Source organism: Phyllostomus discolor, chromosome 8 (genome assembly GCF_004126475.2).
Source record: "Phyllostomus discolor isolate MPI-MPIP mPhyDis1 chromosome 8, mPhyDis1.pri.v3, whole genome shotgun sequence".
NCBI classification, from domain to species: domain Eukaryota; kingdom Metazoa; phylum Chordata; class Mammalia; order Chiroptera; family Phyllostomidae; genus Phyllostomus; species Phyllostomus discolor.
In genome coordinates this window covers 93,933,810-93,953,886 of record NC_040910.2, presented here as the reverse complement: position 1 = coordinate 93,953,886, position 20,077 = coordinate 93,933,810, and the positions used below count along the sequence as shown (strand labels likewise).

Below are 20,077 nucleotides of genomic sequence, written 5' to 3'. Positions count from 1 at the left end.
ATGCTGGGTTGGGAGCACCCTGAGGCAGGCTTGGCTAGTCCCAACTCTACACAAAAAACAGTATGATATTTACTCAGGTAAAAACTATTTGACAGACTTCCTGTCTTAATCTTCAGAATATGCTTTCAGACGAGCATTTCTATTTTCTCCGTTTTCAATGAGGAGACAAACGACAGGGGACCCAAGGCCCGTGAGTAGAGGGATTTGGACCCAGACAATCTGATGCTGACGCCCACCCGCTGATCATCATCACCATCCTCGCCATTTTCCCGAAGGCAACTGAGGCTTAGAAAGTAAAGCACTTGCCCCTTGAGAGCTCGCAAGTGGCCTGGGAAGCCTGCAGTCCCGCTGCTTCCCTTGGACTGAGGGCTGCTGGCCTCCGAGGGCTCCGTGGAGGAGCTTGGCTGCAGAAACCGCCAAGCCACCCAGAGATCCAGGGGACACAATCTGTGCTCTAGACCTGTCCCTACCCCCCTTGCGGCTCTTCACATGAGGTCCACACACCATTCAAAACCCGGCTTAACAGGGACTCAGAGCTCTGTGAAGCCTTCCTCCGTCTCTGCCCACCCCCCTCCTTCCCCACCAAGGCCCCCCAAGGGAGGACTGGAGGGTCAGTCACATCCCAAGTCCTCACAGTGTGGAAGTGGCAGGACAGGACTGGCCGCCCCGAGGGGAGGTGGCAGCAAATGTTTGCAGGATGAATGAATAAAAGGAAAAAAATGATAACAAAGCCGGCACCATGCCAGGGCTGGAACTAAATATTTACTTTGTCTGTTGGGCGATCCTGAGGCACGAGCCTGGTTTTCCAAGTTCTATTTATGCCAACCTGTCTTCAGTGGCTGACACAGTGGATCTGGTTTTCTTACAGCTGGAGCAGCTGCTTCCGCGTGTGCAAGGGCCCGGGTGTACAAGGTGCTTAATCCGCAGCTTCCGCTGTGCCCCAGCATCGCGTCCTCCTCAGAGCACCTGCCTCCTCATCCTGGGGCCTGGCCTGGTGACGCTCTCCACGAGGCTACAAGTCAAACTGGGTTTCACTCCAGTCCAGCCATGCGGCTGAGCCGAGCCGGGAGATGCGTGGTGCGTGGTGGGACAGGCCTGCCTGGGTCTAGTGCCTGAGGGGCCTCTTAGGAGACACCTTTCTTAAGGACAAGGGTTAGGTGTGACGTGCTGGGGCCAAGCGCAGCTTCAGAGTCACAGGGGAAGAAGGACCTGGAGTTCAGAGTGGCCTCTCTCAGTCAGCCCCTGGGATTCCCACTGGGGTCAGAGGGAAACATATTTGGCATATGGAAATGGAAAAGCAATTTTATCACGTCTTTGGGAACATTCTAGTGGAGTCTGAGGGACCAGTGAGCAATTCCGACTCTGGTGCCCCGGCTGTGAGGGGAGGCCTGGGAGGCAGGGGTGGGGTTTTATGAGGGGTACCCAGAAAACTGGGCGGGCTTGCCCCGCAGGCACCTTTTGAGATTCCGGAAGCTGAAAGGGCTCATTGAAAACACGTCTGAGATGCCCTCTGGAGGCTGCCGTCAATGTGTAGAGGGAAAGTGGGGCTGTGCAGGGGTGAGAGTAGGATCCCATGAAACCTGCGGCATCACGAGGAGTGGCCAGGGCGGCACGCCCGCAGGCAGCTGGTTCACGAGAGGCTGCTGTGTGGAACTTGGTGCTGTTGTAAGTTCAGGGGTGGGGGCCAGGCTGGCCTGCGCTCCCAGGTGAGGAAAGGCTTTCCTGGCAAACTAGCCGTGCAAACAGGGCTGCAGACGGGAAGTGTCATCCGAGTCTCTGCCTGCCAGGGGTGTGCTGCCCACGATGCTGCCGCCACAGGGGCATTGCCCGGGCAGCGGAGAGGGCCCTGGGGTCCCACATTTGTTTTCAAATCAGTTACAAAGTTCAGATGTTCCTCCAAATGTATATCGGTTATTTCCCTAGAATCCAAATTAGGCATTTTCTTCCTATCTCTTTTTCTTTTCCTTTCTCTCTTTCTTTCTTATTTTGGACATGGTCAGTTTTTGGATCGAGGCCTCACATTTCCATTATCATCATAAAGGAGAGATGAGCAGACCAAAGTTGGGTTCGTGAAGCCCGGGGGATGACGACAATGGGGCTGCGTCTTGGGGCCTCAGCACGGCCAGGGCTGAAGGGAAGGCAGCCGGGGAGTCGGCCTGCTGCGTGACAGGCCTGTCAGGATGGCCGGATGGACATGTGGTATTTGATTTACAGCCCGGGCTTATGGGTGCAAACACCTGGGTATAAACAGTCAGACTCAATTGTTGTCCCTCCCTTCCCAGGAAAGGGCAGGAAGGAAAAGGCCTCAGCTTCAGGCAGGAGGCATTGTCCTGGGATGGGGTGTTAATGACACAGGTAACCCGATAACCCGTTCTGGCGGGGGTGGGAGGTGGGGGGGTGCATAGTCCGGAGCAAAGGAATCTCCCAGCTGCTGTGCCGGGTAGCTGCCTCCGGAGAACAGTTTATTAAGTCCTTGTCTTTCCCACCCTTCCTCTGGGACTGTCACCTCCCTGTTAAATCCCCAATAAGGTACCGTCAGACACTTCAAAGTCCAGTTTGCAGCAAGGCCTTGACCTGACCCAGAGTCTCTCCTTCCGCCCTCTGTAGTCCCACCTCCCCTCCTGCTCTTTCCCTCTTCCTTCTGTCCAGCTCCTAAGGTCCCTGGGCCACCAGAGGTGAAGAGAACAAACCTAGGCTGCCAGTCACTGTGAAGTCACTGCCTGGCTCTTTGCTCTTGAGTTCCTACTCTTCCAGGGAGAGGACAAGGAGGCTGCTTGCAGGACACCCACTTCCTCTCCTTATGTAACACGACTGCATTTGCATTGTGTCATCAGTTATAAAGAGGTTTCATATTCACGCTCTCACTCAGCACTTATAGCACTATAAAGCAGTCAAGCGCCCCGTGACCCTCATCCCTGGCCAAAGACAGGTCACAGAGGCTCACGGTGACAGAATATCTTGTCGGGAGTTGCTGGGTTGTGGACTACAGACTCCAGTTCAGGGGCAAGTGCGGTGGTGGACAAACAGCCAGGTTAACCTTGGTCTGAATCCAACCTGTATCTGTGTGATACTTTGGGCAAGAGACTTAATCTTACTGCGTCTCAGTTTCCTCAGAGAGCTGGGGTGCACAGTACATAATGAATGGAAAGTGTGTAGTCTGGGGTCTGGCAAATATGTGTCCATTCAATGCCTAAGTGCTCTCTTCAACTTTTCTTTTTTTTTTCCAGTTCCAAATGCAGGACTAACCTTTACATCACTTAGTCGGTACTGTGGGTGAAAAAGGGGGTGCTGTGGGTGCTGTGATAAATCTAACACAACGGACCTCATAGAGTGATTCAATCATAAATCACTAACTAACCAGGATGTGGTGAGTAGTCATACCCCAGGCCTATAACTTTTTTTAGTAAAAGGTTTACCTTAGCCTTAAACAAGCCCTGTCCATTGTTTTTGTGCATCTAGGTGACAGACTTCTGAAATACTTCTTTTTCTTTTTTTTTTTTAAGATTTATTTATTTTTTAGAGAGGGAAGGGAGAGAGAAAGAGAGAGAGAGAGAGAGAGAGAGAAACATCAGTGTGTGGTTGCTGGGGTCCGTGGCCTGCAACCCAGGCATGTGCCCTGACTGGGAATCGAACCTGTGATGCTTTGGTTCGCAGCCTGTGCTCAATCCACTGAGCTATGCCAGCCAGGTGAAATACTTCTTTTTCATATATTCTTTTGAACTGGTGTTCCAGGATTCTTAGGATATATTCCCAGAAGTGAGATCCCTGGGTCGAAAGGCAGTGCCATTTTTAATTTTTTGAGGCAGCGCCATTCCACAGTGGCCACACCAGTCAGCATTCCCACAGCAGTGCACTGAAGTCGCCTTTTTTGAAATCCTTGCCAGCACTTGGTGTTTGTTGATTTATTAATGATGGCTATTCTGGCAGGTGTGAAGTGACATCTCATTTGCACCTCTCTGCTGATTAGTGATGTGGAGCTAATGTGTCTATGGGCCATCCGTATGTCCTCTTTGGAGAAGTGTCTATTCAGGTCCTTTGTCCTAATTGGATTGTCTTCCTGGGGTTGAGTCCTGTAAGTTCTTTATATATTTTGGAAATTAAACCCTTATCAGATTTATCATTGGCCAATATGTTTTCCCATACAGTGGGTTCCCTTTTCATTTTGAGGATGGTTTCTTTAGCTGTGCAGAAGCTTTTTAATTTGATGTAGTCCCATTTATTTTTTCCTTCATTTCCCTTGACCTAGGAGATATATCAGCAAGAATATTGCTACATAAGATATCTGAAATTTTTACTGCCTCTGAAATTTTATGTTTTCCTCTCGAGTTTTTATGGTATCACAACTTACATTTAAGTCTTTTATCCATTTTGAAATTATTCTTGTGTATAGTCATAGCAGAATTATCTACAATAGCCAAGATCTGGAAACAGCCTTAGTATTCATCAGTAGATGAGTGGATAAAAAGCTATGGTACACTGTACAATGGAATACTATACAGGGGTTAAAAAGAAGGAACTCTTACCTTCTGCAACAGTACGATGGCCCTGGAGACTATTTTGCTAAGTGAAATAAGCCAGTCAGTGAAAGATAAATACCATATAATCTCACTTATATTTGGAATTTAATGAACAAAATCGATGGGCAAAATAGAATCAGAGGCACAGAATCGTGGAACAGACTGACAGCTGTGAGAGAGGAGGGGGGAACTGGTTGAAAGGAGGTGAAGAGATTAGGCAAAGAATGTAGACGCAAGACCCGTGGACATGGACAACAGTGAGGGGACTGCCTGAGGGAGTGTGGGGGCTGGATGGAGAGGGGCAAAGGGGGTCAAAATTGAGACAACTGTAACAGCATAAATAATAAAACATAATTTAAAAAATAAACTAAACTAAACATTATTTTTCAGACCCTGGGAAGCATAACCATGCTGGTGAGCACAGAATCTTAACTGTCCTATAATCCAGTCCCCACCTCACTTTCTCCCACCTTCATTCCTTCTTTAAGTCCAAATGCATAAAAGAAACAGCAAACAGTCCTTCTCTGAAGCATTTTTCTCAGTCAGTGCAGGTCTTCCCTCCAGGCAAATCCTCTGTTGGGACACAATAAACTCTAATGAACTCATAAAAATCTTCTGCAGGTTTGAATGTTCTTACGTCAACAGCACTCAGCAAACATCTGATGTATGAGGGATAAACTCTGCCTCTCCCTTTCCCATCTCTCCCCAAGTGAGAGGATGTTTACAGCTCCAAGTCCCAGGGAGCTCTGCAAACAAGGAGTGGCAGCAGTAACTCTCTCCAGCTGACACAATGAAAGGCCACAGGCCCCGGGGCTGGCTCCCTAAAGAAGCCCGGCCCCAGGTACCCCAGGTACTACCTGTGGCTTCTGCAGGGACGAAGGCTGACTGGCCTTTGCCCTAGTTGGCTGGCTTTCCCTCCCCACACAGATGTACTGAGGGTAGCACAATGGTTCAGTAAGATTCACTCTGCTGCCACCTCGATTTCCAGCACACCGAACAAGAATCTCTCCTGTTGCTGAGTACAACTGTCTGGGAGCTCCTTGGGCTTCATGGCAGCACTGCGTGACCAACCTTCTGAATGCCTAGGGGTCAAAGGTACTGTAGTGGACGTTTGACCCAGAGTCCTCAAGGTTGATCAAGCAGCACCCCATCACCTACTCTTACTTCAACCTGAGCAACTCCAACCTTTCTGAAGTATCGGTCCTTCAGATTAAATGTAGTTGGAAGAAAGGATCCAGTCCCAACGTTGTTTCAAAATACAAGCTGGCCTAATGCAACCCCTTCATTATTCACAATGCAGAGGAGAGGAGTGACCTGCTCAAGGTCGTGTTACAGAAAAGACCCAGGGTGGGGGTGGGGGTGAACAATATACTATTATCCAATGGACCCACCCTTGTGCTCCGGGAGTCCCCCACCCCATGCTAGGTTTGCCTTGTCTGCCACCAGGGAAAGGCTTCTCTCAATGCCAGAGATTGGTGAAAAAGAAAGGGATTATTTATTTTAAGGGTTATACAAACTTAAGAGTAATAACTTAATGTCTTCATTGAGATCCCAAAGTCCTTTAGAACACCCACAAACGCACAGTCCTTCCTTCCCCCTCTGCCCAGTCTGGTGTACCGTATCTCAGAAAAAGAAACAGAAGTCCGTGGTTCTCCTCTGCCCAAGCTGTGTGGTCCCAAAAAGACACCACATGGCCGCTGCGCCTAGGTTTGAATCCCAGCACCAGTCTTCCTCTGCTGCACCATTTCCGACTCCTCCCACAATCAGTTATACCTGCCAGCATTCCTGAATTTTTCCAGCTTTACTGGGCTGCCATAGTAAGTCCGGGCAAGTGTGGCCCTGTGGTGTGGAGCCAATCTTCTCCAAGCTTTTACGCAGGCTCTGTAACCAGGGGGAATTGCCTCCCAGTTACATCATAGGTTGAAGTCACTCCCACCACCCTGGCTCAAAGCATGGCCACAGCTGTTTAACATATCTATGAAAAGTTCAAGGTTATAGATATGTTAAACGACCATTCTACAGGTTGTCTGCAAAGCTGTTGCTATTCAAAATAATTCTCGATGGTCCTGCTCCCTGCGTCCCATCCCCTAGCTCAGACTTGTGGGGATGAGGACATCACATATATATATTTTTCTAATATTTCCTGGACACCGAGTTCTGGACCCCATTACAAATCCCTATTTGCTGCCCATGCCCCCCCCCCCCCCCCTTGGCTACACCCTGTTACAGTCACACAATGTGCAAGGAGTAAAGCAAACATTGTAGACTATACTTCTAGTCCACTGCTTTCTGTGGTGTCATTCACGACTGCTCTGAAATTGGGGCTCTGCAGCCTCTGACGACCATAGGCATTTCCTGATTCTTACTGGGAGGAGACTCCTTGCTCAGCCCCAATTTGGAAGCCCCATCTTCCTTCTGGATCTATTGTCCCAGTGAGCACTGGGATTTCGCCACGAACAACAGAGACTCTTGCTGGGAATTGAAGTGGAGCGCCCCTCTCCGCACCCTTCCCTGTGGCTCCCAAGGCCTTGGATACCTCCACCAGCCCACTCTCCTCTGTGGGCCCTCCTCGCCCCTGATCTCCAGGCCCCGCTCAACTATGACTGGCCTCCTCTCTCCAGCACGCTTTCTCCTTTTCCAAGGCCTTTCTAGTTTTTCTCCTACCTCTTGCTTCATTCCTTTTTTTCTTTTTCCTCCACTTACTTGATCTTCTTGGAGCATGTTAAGCCTGATATCCACCTGTATTCTTTTTGGGCTTGTGGTAAGTTCCAAAGTTCATTAACAAGAAAAACTTCAGCAAATGTGGATTGTGTGCATGAAAAAGTGAAAAATTACAGCTAACAGATTTGTTTATAATAAAATGGTCTTAGATTCATGTGTACTTAAGTAAATCATATGAAAAGGTTTCACCATACTGCACAAGGTGAAACCCTTATAACCGGTCTGACCTTCAAAAGCGTTGGCAATGTGTTCTGCCTGCTTGTTGTCTCCTACTATGCTCCTTGTGCACCTGCAAGTCAGCTCAGACAGGCCTGTACAGCCTCTGCAATGCACCCCCTCTGCTCTCCTGTCTGTGTAGATGGCTAGGCTGTTTTCGCCTGCTTCTAATAACAAAATCCTAATCTTACTTCATGGTGCAGCTCACTTCCTTTCCCATTTGGTTTTCTCTAAGTACTTTTGTCAACTACTATCTAATGTCCCTCAGTCAGCACTTCATCAGAAACAATTACATCTAGGGAACTTTGGTTAATTACTGTAACTCCTCTGTGTGTGCATATGCTTATCATCTTCCCCTAACTAAACTGGAAGTAACAATTCATTCTCTGGAGGAGTGGTTTCCATAAATGCAAACTAGCTGCCAAAGATCTTCCCTGAGGAGCTTATTAAAGTACAGATTCTTGGACTGCATTGGAAGATGAGTTTGTAAATCTGGGTGTAGATAACCCTAGAACACGGGTACAATATAGCAATGGGTGGGACCCTGAAATCAATACATTTAACTAACACATTTTATGATACCCATAAATTGCCAGGTGGGGAACTGCTGCTCCTGGAGAATCTAATACGAAATCTCTGTACCTCCTATGTGCTCTCACATTAGCTGTATGCTTCTGGGCTGATAATGAACTTGATCATAACAGTATAGTTACATTTTACCTGTGTTGCTTCTTTAAGTGAGGAAAGAATGCTATTGATACCTAATAGGAGTCAAGCTTAATGGGCTCAAAGTCCATGAATTTTCTACTTACCAAAGGGTCTAAGTTGGTGATTTGTATCTGGCTTGCAGATAGGTCTTATTTGGACGGTACAATGTTTGACCTTTACGACGACAACAGAGCCTTTAGATGGATGTGGGCCCTAGAACTCACCATAGTCCCCTCTAGTCCTCATTTGCGTTGTCTGGACCTGCTTTTCTTACACTCTGTTCCCAACCCAGTCCCTATAGGTCTCTGAGTTTGCAGCTCTTGCATTCTTTTTTTTTTGAAGCATATTTTATTGATTATGCTATTGCAGTCATCCCAATTTCCCCCCTTTGACTCCTCCGCCTGGTTCCCCCACCCCACTTAGTTCATATCCATGAGTCATGCATGTAAGTTCTTTGGCTTCTCCATTGCCTATAGTGTTCTTAACATCCCCATCTATTCTGTACCTACCTAATTATGCTTCTAAATCCCTAAATCTTTTCCCCTATTCTCCCCCTTTCTTCTCCCAGCTGATAACCCTCCAAATGATCTCCATATCTATGATTCTAGAAGTTCCTGTTCTAGTTGTTTACTTAGTTCATTTTTGTTTTTTAGATTCAGTTGTTGATAGTTGTGAGTTTGGTGCCATTTTAATGCTCATAGTTTTGATCTTTTTCCTAAATCCCTTTAACGTTTCATATAATAAGGGTTCGGTGATGATGAACTTCTTTAACTTCACCTTGTCTGGGAAGTACTTTATCTGCCCTTCCATTCTAAATGACAGCTTTGCTGGATAGAATGATCTTGGTTGTAGGTCCTTACTTTTCATCACTTTGAATAATTTCTTTTCAGTCCCTTCTTGCCTGCAAAGTTTCTTTTCAGAAACCAGCTGATAGTCTTATAGGAACTCCTTCGTAGGGAAATCTCTGCCTTTCTCTTGCAGCTTTTAAGATTCTCTTTTTATCTTTTAACCTTTGACATTTTAATTATGATGTGTCTTGGTGTGGACCTCTCTGGATCTAACTTGTTTGGGACTCTCTATACTTCTTGGACTTGCATTTCCTTTGCCTTTAGGGAAGTTTTCTTTTACTATTTTTTTAAATAAGTTTTTAATTTCTTGCTCTTCTTATTCTGGCACCCCTGAATTGGATGTTGGTCCTTTTGGAGATGTCCCGAATTTTCTTAGGCTTTTCCCCATTTTTTTGAATTCTTGTTTCTTCATTTTGTTCTTATTGAATGTTTATTTTGTCCTTATGTTCCAAGTCGTTGATTTGAATCCCAGCTTCCTTCCCTACATTGTTGGTTTCCTGTAGGTTTTTACTTATTTCTCTTAAAAGAGCCTTCATTTCTTCCCTTATGCTTTTGCTATTCAGTGAGATCTTTGAGCATTCTGACCGCCAGTGTTTTGAACTCTGCGAGTGATAGGTTGGATATCCCTGCATCACTTCGTTCTTTTACTGGGGTTCTGTTCTGTTCTTCTATTTGGGCTGTATTTCTTTGTCTCCTGATTGGCAGCCTCCCTGCTGTCTGTACTAGGTAGAGCCGCCTTGATTCCATTTTAGCTCACCTGTTAAGTTGTATGGGGCAGAGTCTTGGGTATTCACCAGGGTGGGGCAACCGTAGCTCCGTGTGTGGGGGAGGGGTCAATGAGGTAACAATGCCAATGCTGGCTGACTTTCAGGGGCTTGCCTGGCCCTTGCCCCGTGTCCAGTCACTTCACCCACTTCCTGTGTGACTGGCACCTTTTTCAGTTGCTGTCCTGGTTGTGGTTCCCAGAGGGGTGGATTTGCACACATTCATGCTCTCCTGAGAAACCAACAATGTCTTCTACTGCCCCAACGCCCACTGGGTTTATAGCCAGAAGTTAAGAGGCTTTTTTCCAGCACTGGAGCCCTGAGCCATGTGGTCTGGTAGGGGGCTAGGCTCACTTGCTCACAAGGTGTCTCCCTGATTTTTATACACCACATATGAATGTGGGGCTGCCCATTCACCTGCACCATCACCTCGCTACCTCTCCACCCCTGGCTCGCTGCCGCCACACCGAGTCCTCTCCACCCCAACTCCTGTCTCTGTTCCTCCTACCCATCTGGATGCATACAGCTTCTCAGATTCCTTGGCTGTCAGATTTCCATGCGGCTTTGGGTGTTTTTCATTTTTAAGTTAGTCATGTTCCTTCTTATGGTTGTGCAATGAGTGAGGCATGTCTATCGACGACACCTGCATCTTGACTAGAAGCCACAGCTTTTGCATTCTTATTTACTATCTTGCTTCCCACTGCTCAGGAAGTTTGGTAAACCTACAGACAACCTCTTTGTCTTGTTCTGTCTTGTATGGGTCTCTGATCGTGGAGCTGTGTGCATTTTTGACTTTATGATTTCAATACTAAGGAACGTGCTACACATTCTGGCTCAGCCTAGTAATATTCTGTTTCATCTTTAACATAGGTAGGGAAATGGGGCAATTCATCTACTTGCTCCAGTTGAATGGGATCTGCCATTAAGGAACCCACAGTGAGCAATGCCACCAAGTGGAGATTCCATGGAGAATTGCTACCCTCAGCCAGAGAGCTGGGAGACTGAAGACCTCTCTCAATCTACAGGACCATTCAGGAACAGGAAACAAATGCTTACCCATCTCCCTCCATACGCTGATTCTTTTTAAGGCTGACTTTTAAAAAAACCAGAGACACAGGCTGGCACTTCAGAAGCTGTGCTTTCTGATGACGTTTTGGATCCTTTTTCTGTTTATTGTTTGTCTTAAACTACCATTGCTGCTGCTTCAACATGTTTTCTTCTATATATTTTTTAATGTGTGGTCCCGTTTTTGAAAAATGTAAGCAGAGAGCTATTAAATTCTTTTAGCATCAGTATAGCAAGGGAGTTAAAAAAAAAACATATTTGAAAAACAGGATTGAGCCCTGGCTGGTGCGGCTCAGTAGATTGAGCACCGGCCTGCAAAGCAAAGGTTTGCTGGTTCAATTCACAGCCAGGGCACATGCCTAGGTTGAGGGCCAGGTCCCCCGATGTGAGGGCACATGAGGCAACCACACATTGATGTTTCTCTCCCTGTCTCTTCTCTCCCTTCCCCTCAGTCTAAAAATAATAAAATCTTTAAAAAAAAAAAAAAGGAAAAACAGGAACTGAATCTCACGGAGACAAGATTTCACATTCATTGATCACTTACCAAAAAACTGTACCAGGCATTTGTATTTCATTTATTTACTATAAGCCTGAGAGGTAGGTATTCTAATTTTAAAGATTTAAAATCAAAAGATTTTATTTTTAGAGAGAAGGGAAGGAGGGGAGGGAGGGAGAGCAACACTGATGTGCAAGAGATTCATCGATTGGTTGCCTCTTGCACGCTCAGCTGGGGATCTGGCCCATGAACCAGGCATGTGCCCTGACTGGGAATCAAATCAGTAACCTTTGGGATCGCAGGATGACACTCAATCCACTGAGCCACACCAGCCAGGGCAGTATTCTAATTTTAAAGGTAGACAAATAGGGGCTAAGGGTGAAGGACCTCCAGCTCTAAATCTTTGGCCCTCCTCAATGCTGCCCACAGCCTCTTTGGAGACCTCCCAGAGAGACAACCCTGGCTTCTCAGAATCATTTCAAGACATTACACGAATGAGGTGTTTTACTTTTTTTCAGGTTATCTCAGTTCATCACCTGCTTTCTGCCCTTTTCCCCCACCCGCTTCAACACCTTCCAAGTAATTTTCTAACAGGGATATGAGCGAAGTTTAAACCAATTTACCTGGTCAGTGTAGGTATCTTGTTCTACCTCAAATACAGTTTCTATTATTTCAGAGATGGAACATCTACTAAGGGAGGGAGGTATTACTCAAGTAGGGGAATTAAAACAGGGTCACAGAGAGAAAGGCTCACAGAGAGAAATGTCAAAAAGAATTTGACATTTTTAGTGTTAACTTGTGTAGAGGAAAAAGAGCACACAGATGCATCCACAGTATTTAATTTGTTTGGATAATAGTTACAGATAAACAGGTACACTCCATATACAATTACTGATACTTTTTTATACAGTTCATATTTTAGTACATCAACACTATTTTATTTACACTCTATTTATGTACATTAACATCTTTCTAAAGTCAGTGCATTGTCAACAAGTTTTATACATTAATTTACAAGGTGAATGTAGTTAATAGTTAATTTAATAAATTTTCTGCTAGTCATGAATTAAAAAAATTAATTACAACCAATATAACAAACACAGATCAAACAACATTAGTAGATTGTGCTACCTGTTTAAATAAAACATCTGTAAGGAAATTATTTAAAATCTTCCATTTTTTTCATGGGACTCGTCCAGGTAGGAAGGGATAGGATAGATTTTATATACTGAAAATCATGAAACTATAAAGTCTGCATTTTGTCTGACTTCATCACATTATACCATTTAGGCCACTCCTTCCTACTTGCAGTTATAGTCTTCTGAGTAGGGTTCAGCTTAGAAAGCTGTGTAACATTTCCAAGTGCTATGAGAAGAACTGGGTAGTAACTGGCCTCAGATATCAGAACACAAATGCTAAATTACATGGATATTTACTGTCTATGAGGGAGGGAGAGAAATGAAATCTGACAATTAATGAGAACCAACTTCTAGGGTCCAAGTGAATACAACAAGACTGAAAATAAAGTGAGATATTTACTTTGAATATATATTTTAAACAACACAAGAAAAAAATGCTGACTGAAATAAATAACATTCATATTTTTGTTCCAGTTTTGAATTATCAGAGGAAAAAATAAAGTGAGCAAAGAAACATAACTTTTGATGATCGCTACTGTGAAATTAAAGACAAACACCCCAAAAAAAGGACATGCAAAGAAAACAGGAGCTTACTTCTAAAACCACCAATTTCATTAAAAATACACACTATCAATGTTTGAGATGCGTTTTGTTTTTAAACTTAATATGATGGGGAAAAATACCCCATTCAAGTTAATTTATAGCCCTTATAGCCATCAAATATGAACAAGTTTTGAAAAGTTCGTTTGTATGTACTCTCTCCTTTTTTTAAAGTGCAAAACAAAGAAACAAAGTAAAATACCACTAATTGTGAAACACCATTTAGCTTTAATGCCATTTTCCCTCTCAGAAGCTCTTTGTGCAACATGTGCAAGTGAAGATGGTGCAAATGTTGGCAACTACCCTATCACACTCAGCAGTGGGTGTGGAATATGTTTTTGAGGACACTTAAAGTATCCTCCAAAGTAAGATGCCTCTATCTGGAGGGCCATTTTAGCTGCATTTCCCAGGATGCTTTTTTTCTTAGAGTGTCTCCAACCAAGGCCCTGAGTAGAAGGCACACAACCCTAAGAGGTTCTCCCTTTCAGACTGACTGACTACCAAATATGGCTCTGCCACCATGACTGGTTGTGTCTCAAACACAAACACAACAAAAACAAAAAGAAAGACATTAAAAGTGGGAAAACGCTTTAAAAAATAAATTGAAAAATCTGTGTCCATGCCATAAGAATCCTTTGCACACCTTCATGATCTTGCTTTCTCCATCTTGTCAATATAATGGAATAAAACTTCAGGAAAAAGGAGGTAGCGTATCATGTCGTCCCCAGACAACACTATAATTTTTTGTTTTACTTTGACTCCAAGGAAATTCTTAGTATTTTGTTATGATCATTGGTAAACTCTATACTCACTACGTATTTCTTCATATCTCAACAAGCACAATTTAGTTCTTATTTGGTCCCAGGTGGCTGGTGCCAAACCCTTTTGGTTACAGGCTAATGGTCAACTCTGCCTTAAAGTTCTCTACCAGAGAACTTGTGGGAGACACTTCCAAACCAAATTATTACTACTGTTATGTTAACTGCTATTATTTTAATTAGGATTTTTATTTTGTGCTTCAGGGTCACAGGATAAAATAACTACATTTAGCTTGCCTTTCAGTGACACTTTTGCCAAATGTTAGCCATGGGGAGTCATCTCCCTCACCACCAGCCTGTCTAGCAGCCAGAGTGGTAGCTTTACTGTAACACACAGTACTTTTTATAATCAGACTCAAAGTCTTCATCCATGCTGCTTGTGTCTGCCATCTTTTTGCCATCAATCTTTGGCAGAAATTGTGCATAGTCTATCCCCTGCTGCTCATAGAAAAGAATGTAGGCAGAGTCGGTGTCAATTTCATCAGGGTGAAGTTCCTGCAGGGACAAGAAAAGCCTTCAATAAAAAAGTCATCACTTGGCTGGCTCCTAATCCTTGCCAGGAAAGGGAGGACCAACCCTCTTTAATGACTAAACCTGTTTGCTTCAATTAGCTTAATATTTGGCTGTCTCATAACTGCCCCTAAAATAAACCCCATTATTTTCAGTATCCGTTTCAGGGAAAATATTCTGACTACAGGCAAGTTAAAAAGAATGACCAGAAACCCCCATCAAACCCTATTAATAGCTCAAAAGATGAGAACTTGCCCCCCTTACCACTCATGTTTTCATTCTCTCCTCTGCACATCACTTTTGTCCCTGTAATACTAACGGTATTTAGATATCTGCTTCTAACAGAAAATTCTATTCCTATTTAGGAGAAAGTCCATTATTTCAACAAATATCCCCCAGGACTGTTGATATTTCTGTCTCTTTTATTCAAAGAGTGGGGATATTTACCTTACAGCTGCTGTCATTGTAACAGTACCACTTGCTGTTTGGGTTTTTGGCATAAGTGACATAATGGCCCCCGCCCAGAATTCCTGAATGGCACTGTAAGAGAGAAGAAAGTGGAGGTATGTTAAAAGCAAAATTCAAAATTTAAAAGCTCCAAATCTAAAAATGTTAAAGTTGTAATTATTCTTTTAGAAAGCAAAAATTCCTTAGGAAAGCACAACTGTGAATAACTTGAAGCTACGACTCCAGTTGTAATGCTTACATGACTATTCCCCACATTACTCTGTGAGCTTCTTGGATTTTACCCAAAAGGCCAAGATACCTGCTGCTCACTTTGTCTATCGCCAAGCTCAATGCCTAGCAAATAAGCAAGCCCTGAAAAAATGATGAATGAATAATGAAGATGAACAAAAAAACACACTAAAAAATGCAGATCATTCTGAAAACCATACGACCACTCACCGAAATTGCATACAGATTATAAATAGGGTTAACATGGGTATCTTCTCTTTGGTCATCAGTGCTGTCTTCTTCACTGTGGTTTTCAAGCTGCCCATTGCTATAGCCATTGCCATATGCCTCATGTTCATAAAGAAATCCATTGGCCAAAGCTACTTCATGGTCCTGAGGGGTGACCAGCTCAGGTTGGCTGCTCCCCAGCACCTGCCCTCGGCTCAAGGCATCGGCCAGCTCACAAACTTGCCCAGCCCCATTGTCTTTGCTGGCCTCCAAGTTCTCCTTACTATTTGACAGTTTATTTTTGTTGCCGATTTGGGGTAGCCGGAGCCTCCCTTTGCTCCTCCCTAAAGTCCGTGGGCTGCTGTTAGGACTGCTGTTTTTGCTGCAGGGACAGCTGGTTCCACTTTTTCTTGATGAAGAAGGTGAACCTGTCAAAGGGAGACGGGAAGATTCATAAAATACAAATGCCACAAGTTAAACCTGTCACCAAATATTAGCTCTGAAACCACCTTCATAAGTGTACATGTAAAGGTGAAAATCGGAAGTCCTGACTAGCTACTGTTTAGTTCTAATTATGTAACCAATAAATTACATTATGTCTTCCTCAGTGCCAAGCCCTAAAAATGGAGCAATGTCCTGAAAATGTAAATTACCATACAGGAACTTAGGAAATAGTGGAAAGGTGATTTAGGTTAGATTCAGCTTAAAATAATATTATTTAGACTAAGGACCTAAGGAGTTTTACAAATGCATATTCTTCTACTTTGTAAAATTAGATTAAAAAGTACAATCACCAATTAGTACGCACTTACTATTGCTAGGCATGGTATTGGAAACGCTATTATCTCCACCTCTCACAACTATCCTATAAGGTCTTAAACTTTTTGGTCACAGCCTTGCCTACTTCCTTCCATACCCTTAAAAATTGCTGATCCTCTAGAACTTCTGTTTTATGGGTTATATCTATCCATATTCACCATATATAATATACAAGGACATATTTCACTGATGGTATCATCCTATCAAGCTACCTGACCTCTCTGCACACTTGTGAGAGAGTGACAGTGAGAAGTATTTTTATAAAATAGTTTTGGGTCTCAGGGACTCCACAGGGTTCCTGGACCACACTTGGAGAACCTCTGCCATAAGAGAACTAGGATGACAGCTACCATTCATGTTCACTGTATGTCAGGCATTATGTAAAGTGCTTCACTCCTGACATATGAAATCCTCACACTCTGTGAATTTAGTATGATCTCCATTTTACAAATGAAAAAATAGATTTAGGGAGGCTGTATATCTTGCTAAAAGTCATACAGTTCATATTTAGATAGGTCTGACTCTAGATAACTTTGTTCCATCTTGTTAAGCTGTTGCCCTAGAGTGGAAGAGAGAGGGAAAACATGCAGCCTACAGGGAAGCTCCCCTCAGGGTGATGGCTGGGCTTCATGAAGTCCCCCTAGGTTTTTTCACCTTTAGGGCTACTGATGATGTTTGCGCTGAGTGAGGATGGGCTCTTGCTTAAGAGCCCGTCCTCTTCCCCTGCTGAGTTCTGCAAATCCACTTTCTTCACCTCTCCTGCCGGAACCCTGGTCTCAGAGAGGTCATCCCCCTGGGGTGTGAGTGGTTTCCGCTGGCAGAGAACTGGGTCTCTTGGTACCAAAAAAGCACTAGGGTCAAAACTTTCACGAGGAAATTTAACAATTTTCTGTGATTTTATCCATCGGCCATTTACAAATTGAAATCGTTTAAGGTGAATAATCTGGAGAAGAAAAGGTAGAAAACAGTTGGGTTAAAGGGTTCTGAAGATACAAAAAAACAATTTATTTTATTATGTAACACAGTTATAAGTAGGGCCACTGTCCTTTAACTCTATGGCTAACATGGTAATCTCCCTAATTCCATAGCCTGTGTATATCTAACTCTTTTTAAATTTCTTCAACATCCTTGGAGCCTATATTTGCGTGTCCTCTTCTGTTTTCTGGGTTCATGACCCCCACTGACCTCTATCTCTCTCCAAAGTCATATATAATTCATTCATAAACACTAAGGAGACTCTAGTGAATACTCCAGCCTTCTTCCCTTCTGAGTTTCAATCCTTAGAGCTAGCTCACCAATGTTATTAACTACTTGTGCATTCTTTCATGGGAAGTTGTTCTGGATAAAGGAAAAAAAAATCCTACGTTCACAATCTTACAGAGTAGTAGAAAGAAGACATGAATTAAAAAACGTATATAATATCTGGTTAAAAGATACCAGTGCCTTACAGTTCCAGTTGTTATGATACTTCCACCCTTAAGGAAAAAGCTTTCTTAAATGAATAAGAAGATTTACAAAATCTGTTGACAAACAACAGAAGAGTCTCCTAATCCATGAAGGGAGAAGGCAGAAGTAAACCAAATTCAAAAGAACACACAAGCCCTGTTGCATTTGTGTGCTTGTGCACACACACTTAACTCAGCAGTGTGCTGTGGCCACGTGACCAAGCACAACGTAACTGGAGGCTCCAGGCTGAGCTGCTTTTCTATAGACCACTAAGGATGAGCCTAAAGCTTCCTCTCCCCCAAGAGCCAGAAATGCTCACCAAGACTATATGACTTTTCTCTCCTTTTTCAGCTGCCTGCTCTTTAGTAGCATGAAGTAGCAAATATCTGTAGAACAATTCATCTCTGTGTGCACAGCAATAGTGTTTTAGGCACTACTGCAGGGAGGATTTTATTCTCAAAAATAACAAAATCTATTTGTTTATGATTTCTTTCCTTTCTGCCAGCCTCTTGCTCTCTCAGAGGCAGGACTGTGACATACCAAGATGGGGGGAAGTCTCCAGAGGTCCAGCTTCTTGGTTGCCAAGCAGTGGGTCTTACACTTGGAACAGTAGTACATCTCATTTTCCCCTAGCTCCTCCTCACTGGTGAAAGCACGGAGACAGCTGTCCAGGTTGATGGGCTCGGCTTGTGCTCGCCGACTCTGTTCCACACTCTCATGCTCATCTACAACCTAAGTGGAGGGAATAGGAAGAATGGGGGGAAAGAGGGGGTGGAGAGAAGGAGGGAGTTTAAAATGGTCACCTGGCTATGCATCATCCTCTAGGTGATTCACCCTTGTTTTATTCTACATGAAGAAAAAGAAAATACAACCCAGACTAAAAGTCTTTGAGCAAATATAGCATCTACACATTTATTCACAAGCATCACATCAATAATATCCTAGATTAAATTTCTATTTATATGACCATAGCTCTTCTTGAAAAATTTCTGAATGGTTCAAAATGATGAAAACAAAAATGAATCAGAAATTGCTTATTTATTTTACAATCTTGAAATCCTAAAACAGCTTACATATGAGTTGGCCTTCAAGTCAGGGGTATTCAGATTAGGTCTTTTATTCTTTAACTAGAAAGAATGTTAATAGTATTCTGCAGGCTTTACAGAGGCTAGAGAAATAATATCACTGGAACACAGATGCCAGAACTGAATTAAGTAAGAAAGGTACAGAAAAGCTCTCCATGAGAAAAAAAACACCAGAATATTAAACCTCACAGGATACAACTCATTTGCATATCGACACCATGTAACACAGAGTCATCAGAATACAGTGTGTATCATTATCTATCTCTCTACCTCATGGGGTCTCTGTACCTGAGACTGCAATAAAAGAACTTTAGGCTCAAAAGAGCTGGATTTTGTTGAGAAGGCCCCCAATACCTGCTAAACTTCTGTGGTCCTGTTAACCAACACATTAGGCTTTGGAACAAGAAGATGGTAAGTATAAGAAAGGAGAGACAGCAATAGGGGGTAGGTGTGTAAGGCTGTGTGTTGGAGGTGGCATGGGATCAGGAAGAGGGAGAGAAGTAGGGGCCTAGAATGCAACATAAAAGACTTTTTCCTTCTCTAATACTTGGGTGTCACTTAATAAGCAATCAAGAACCATAGCAGGGACTGGGGCATAGTGTGAGGACTATGAATGCTACTGTGAGACTTTACACAGGAATCTTTTCATCTCAGGGTGGAGTCTGGAATACAAGTCCAACAATAAATGCTCTCCTTCTGGCAAAGGTCATACACATGTCCATCACCCCCTTAACTACTCCTCCCTTCAAAAGGTGAACTGGTTCTCTTTGCCTGAGGCAATTTCCCTTATGTTTCCCTTCCTGAACTGACAATGGGAACAGTGGGCTCCCTAAATTACAAATTAGCCTTCTTAGGACAAGCAGTTCAAAATAGGTTGTCAGGGGTGTCTTTTTTCTTACATGAGAGAATGACTGAATCACAGGCTGCCAGATGCTTCTTCAAACTACTGAGGTTGAGGTAGATCATGCAGTTAAGGGTTTCAGCATTGTACTAGCATCCATTTTGAAAGATCTCATTTAAAAGGGAGAACTTGAGGAAATTCCTTTGTTTCAGAAAGGGATATATGGCTTGACTTTGGGTCACTGATTTCTTTTCTGATATTAACTATCATCTTTAGATCTGGTCATCCAAGGGAAAAACTAACATTCTCGAAACAAACAAACATGCTGTATCATGGCTGTTGGAATCAGAGCAGGAAAACAGATGTATCAAATTCAGTAGTGTCTCTTTTCTCATAACCAGTTAAACATTACCTCTATTAGCTCTACCAAGGATGCTTTATGGCCAACCACACATTACAGTAAGTTAGTACAAAAGGTTGATTTTTACTGACTATATTTTCTACAGAACATGCAGGCTATAGAGCTAGAAGGAGACAGGAAGACTGATTTAAAAACACACACACCAAATTTGTGGACTGAC

At 43.5% G+C, this 20,077-nt stretch overlaps 1 protein-coding gene across 1 annotated transcript in view; it reads right to left on the bottom strand.

Moving 5' to 3' along the window:
* Window positions 1-12,158: 12,158 nt before the first annotated feature.
* USP32 (ubiquitin specific peptidase 32) overlaps window positions 12,159-20,077 on the bottom strand; it is a 138,117-nt gene continuing 130,198 nt past the window's right edge. The window contains 5 exon segments of the mRNA XM_028521827.2: window positions 12,159-14,387; window positions 14,850-14,942; window positions 15,309-15,733; window positions 16,779-17,067; window positions 18,111-18,302. Coding sequence (XP_028377628.1) covers window positions 14,214-14,387; window positions 14,850-14,942; window positions 15,309-15,733; window positions 16,779-17,067; window positions 18,111-18,302 — 1,173 coding nt within the window. The 3' untranslated portion in view covers window positions 12,159-14,213.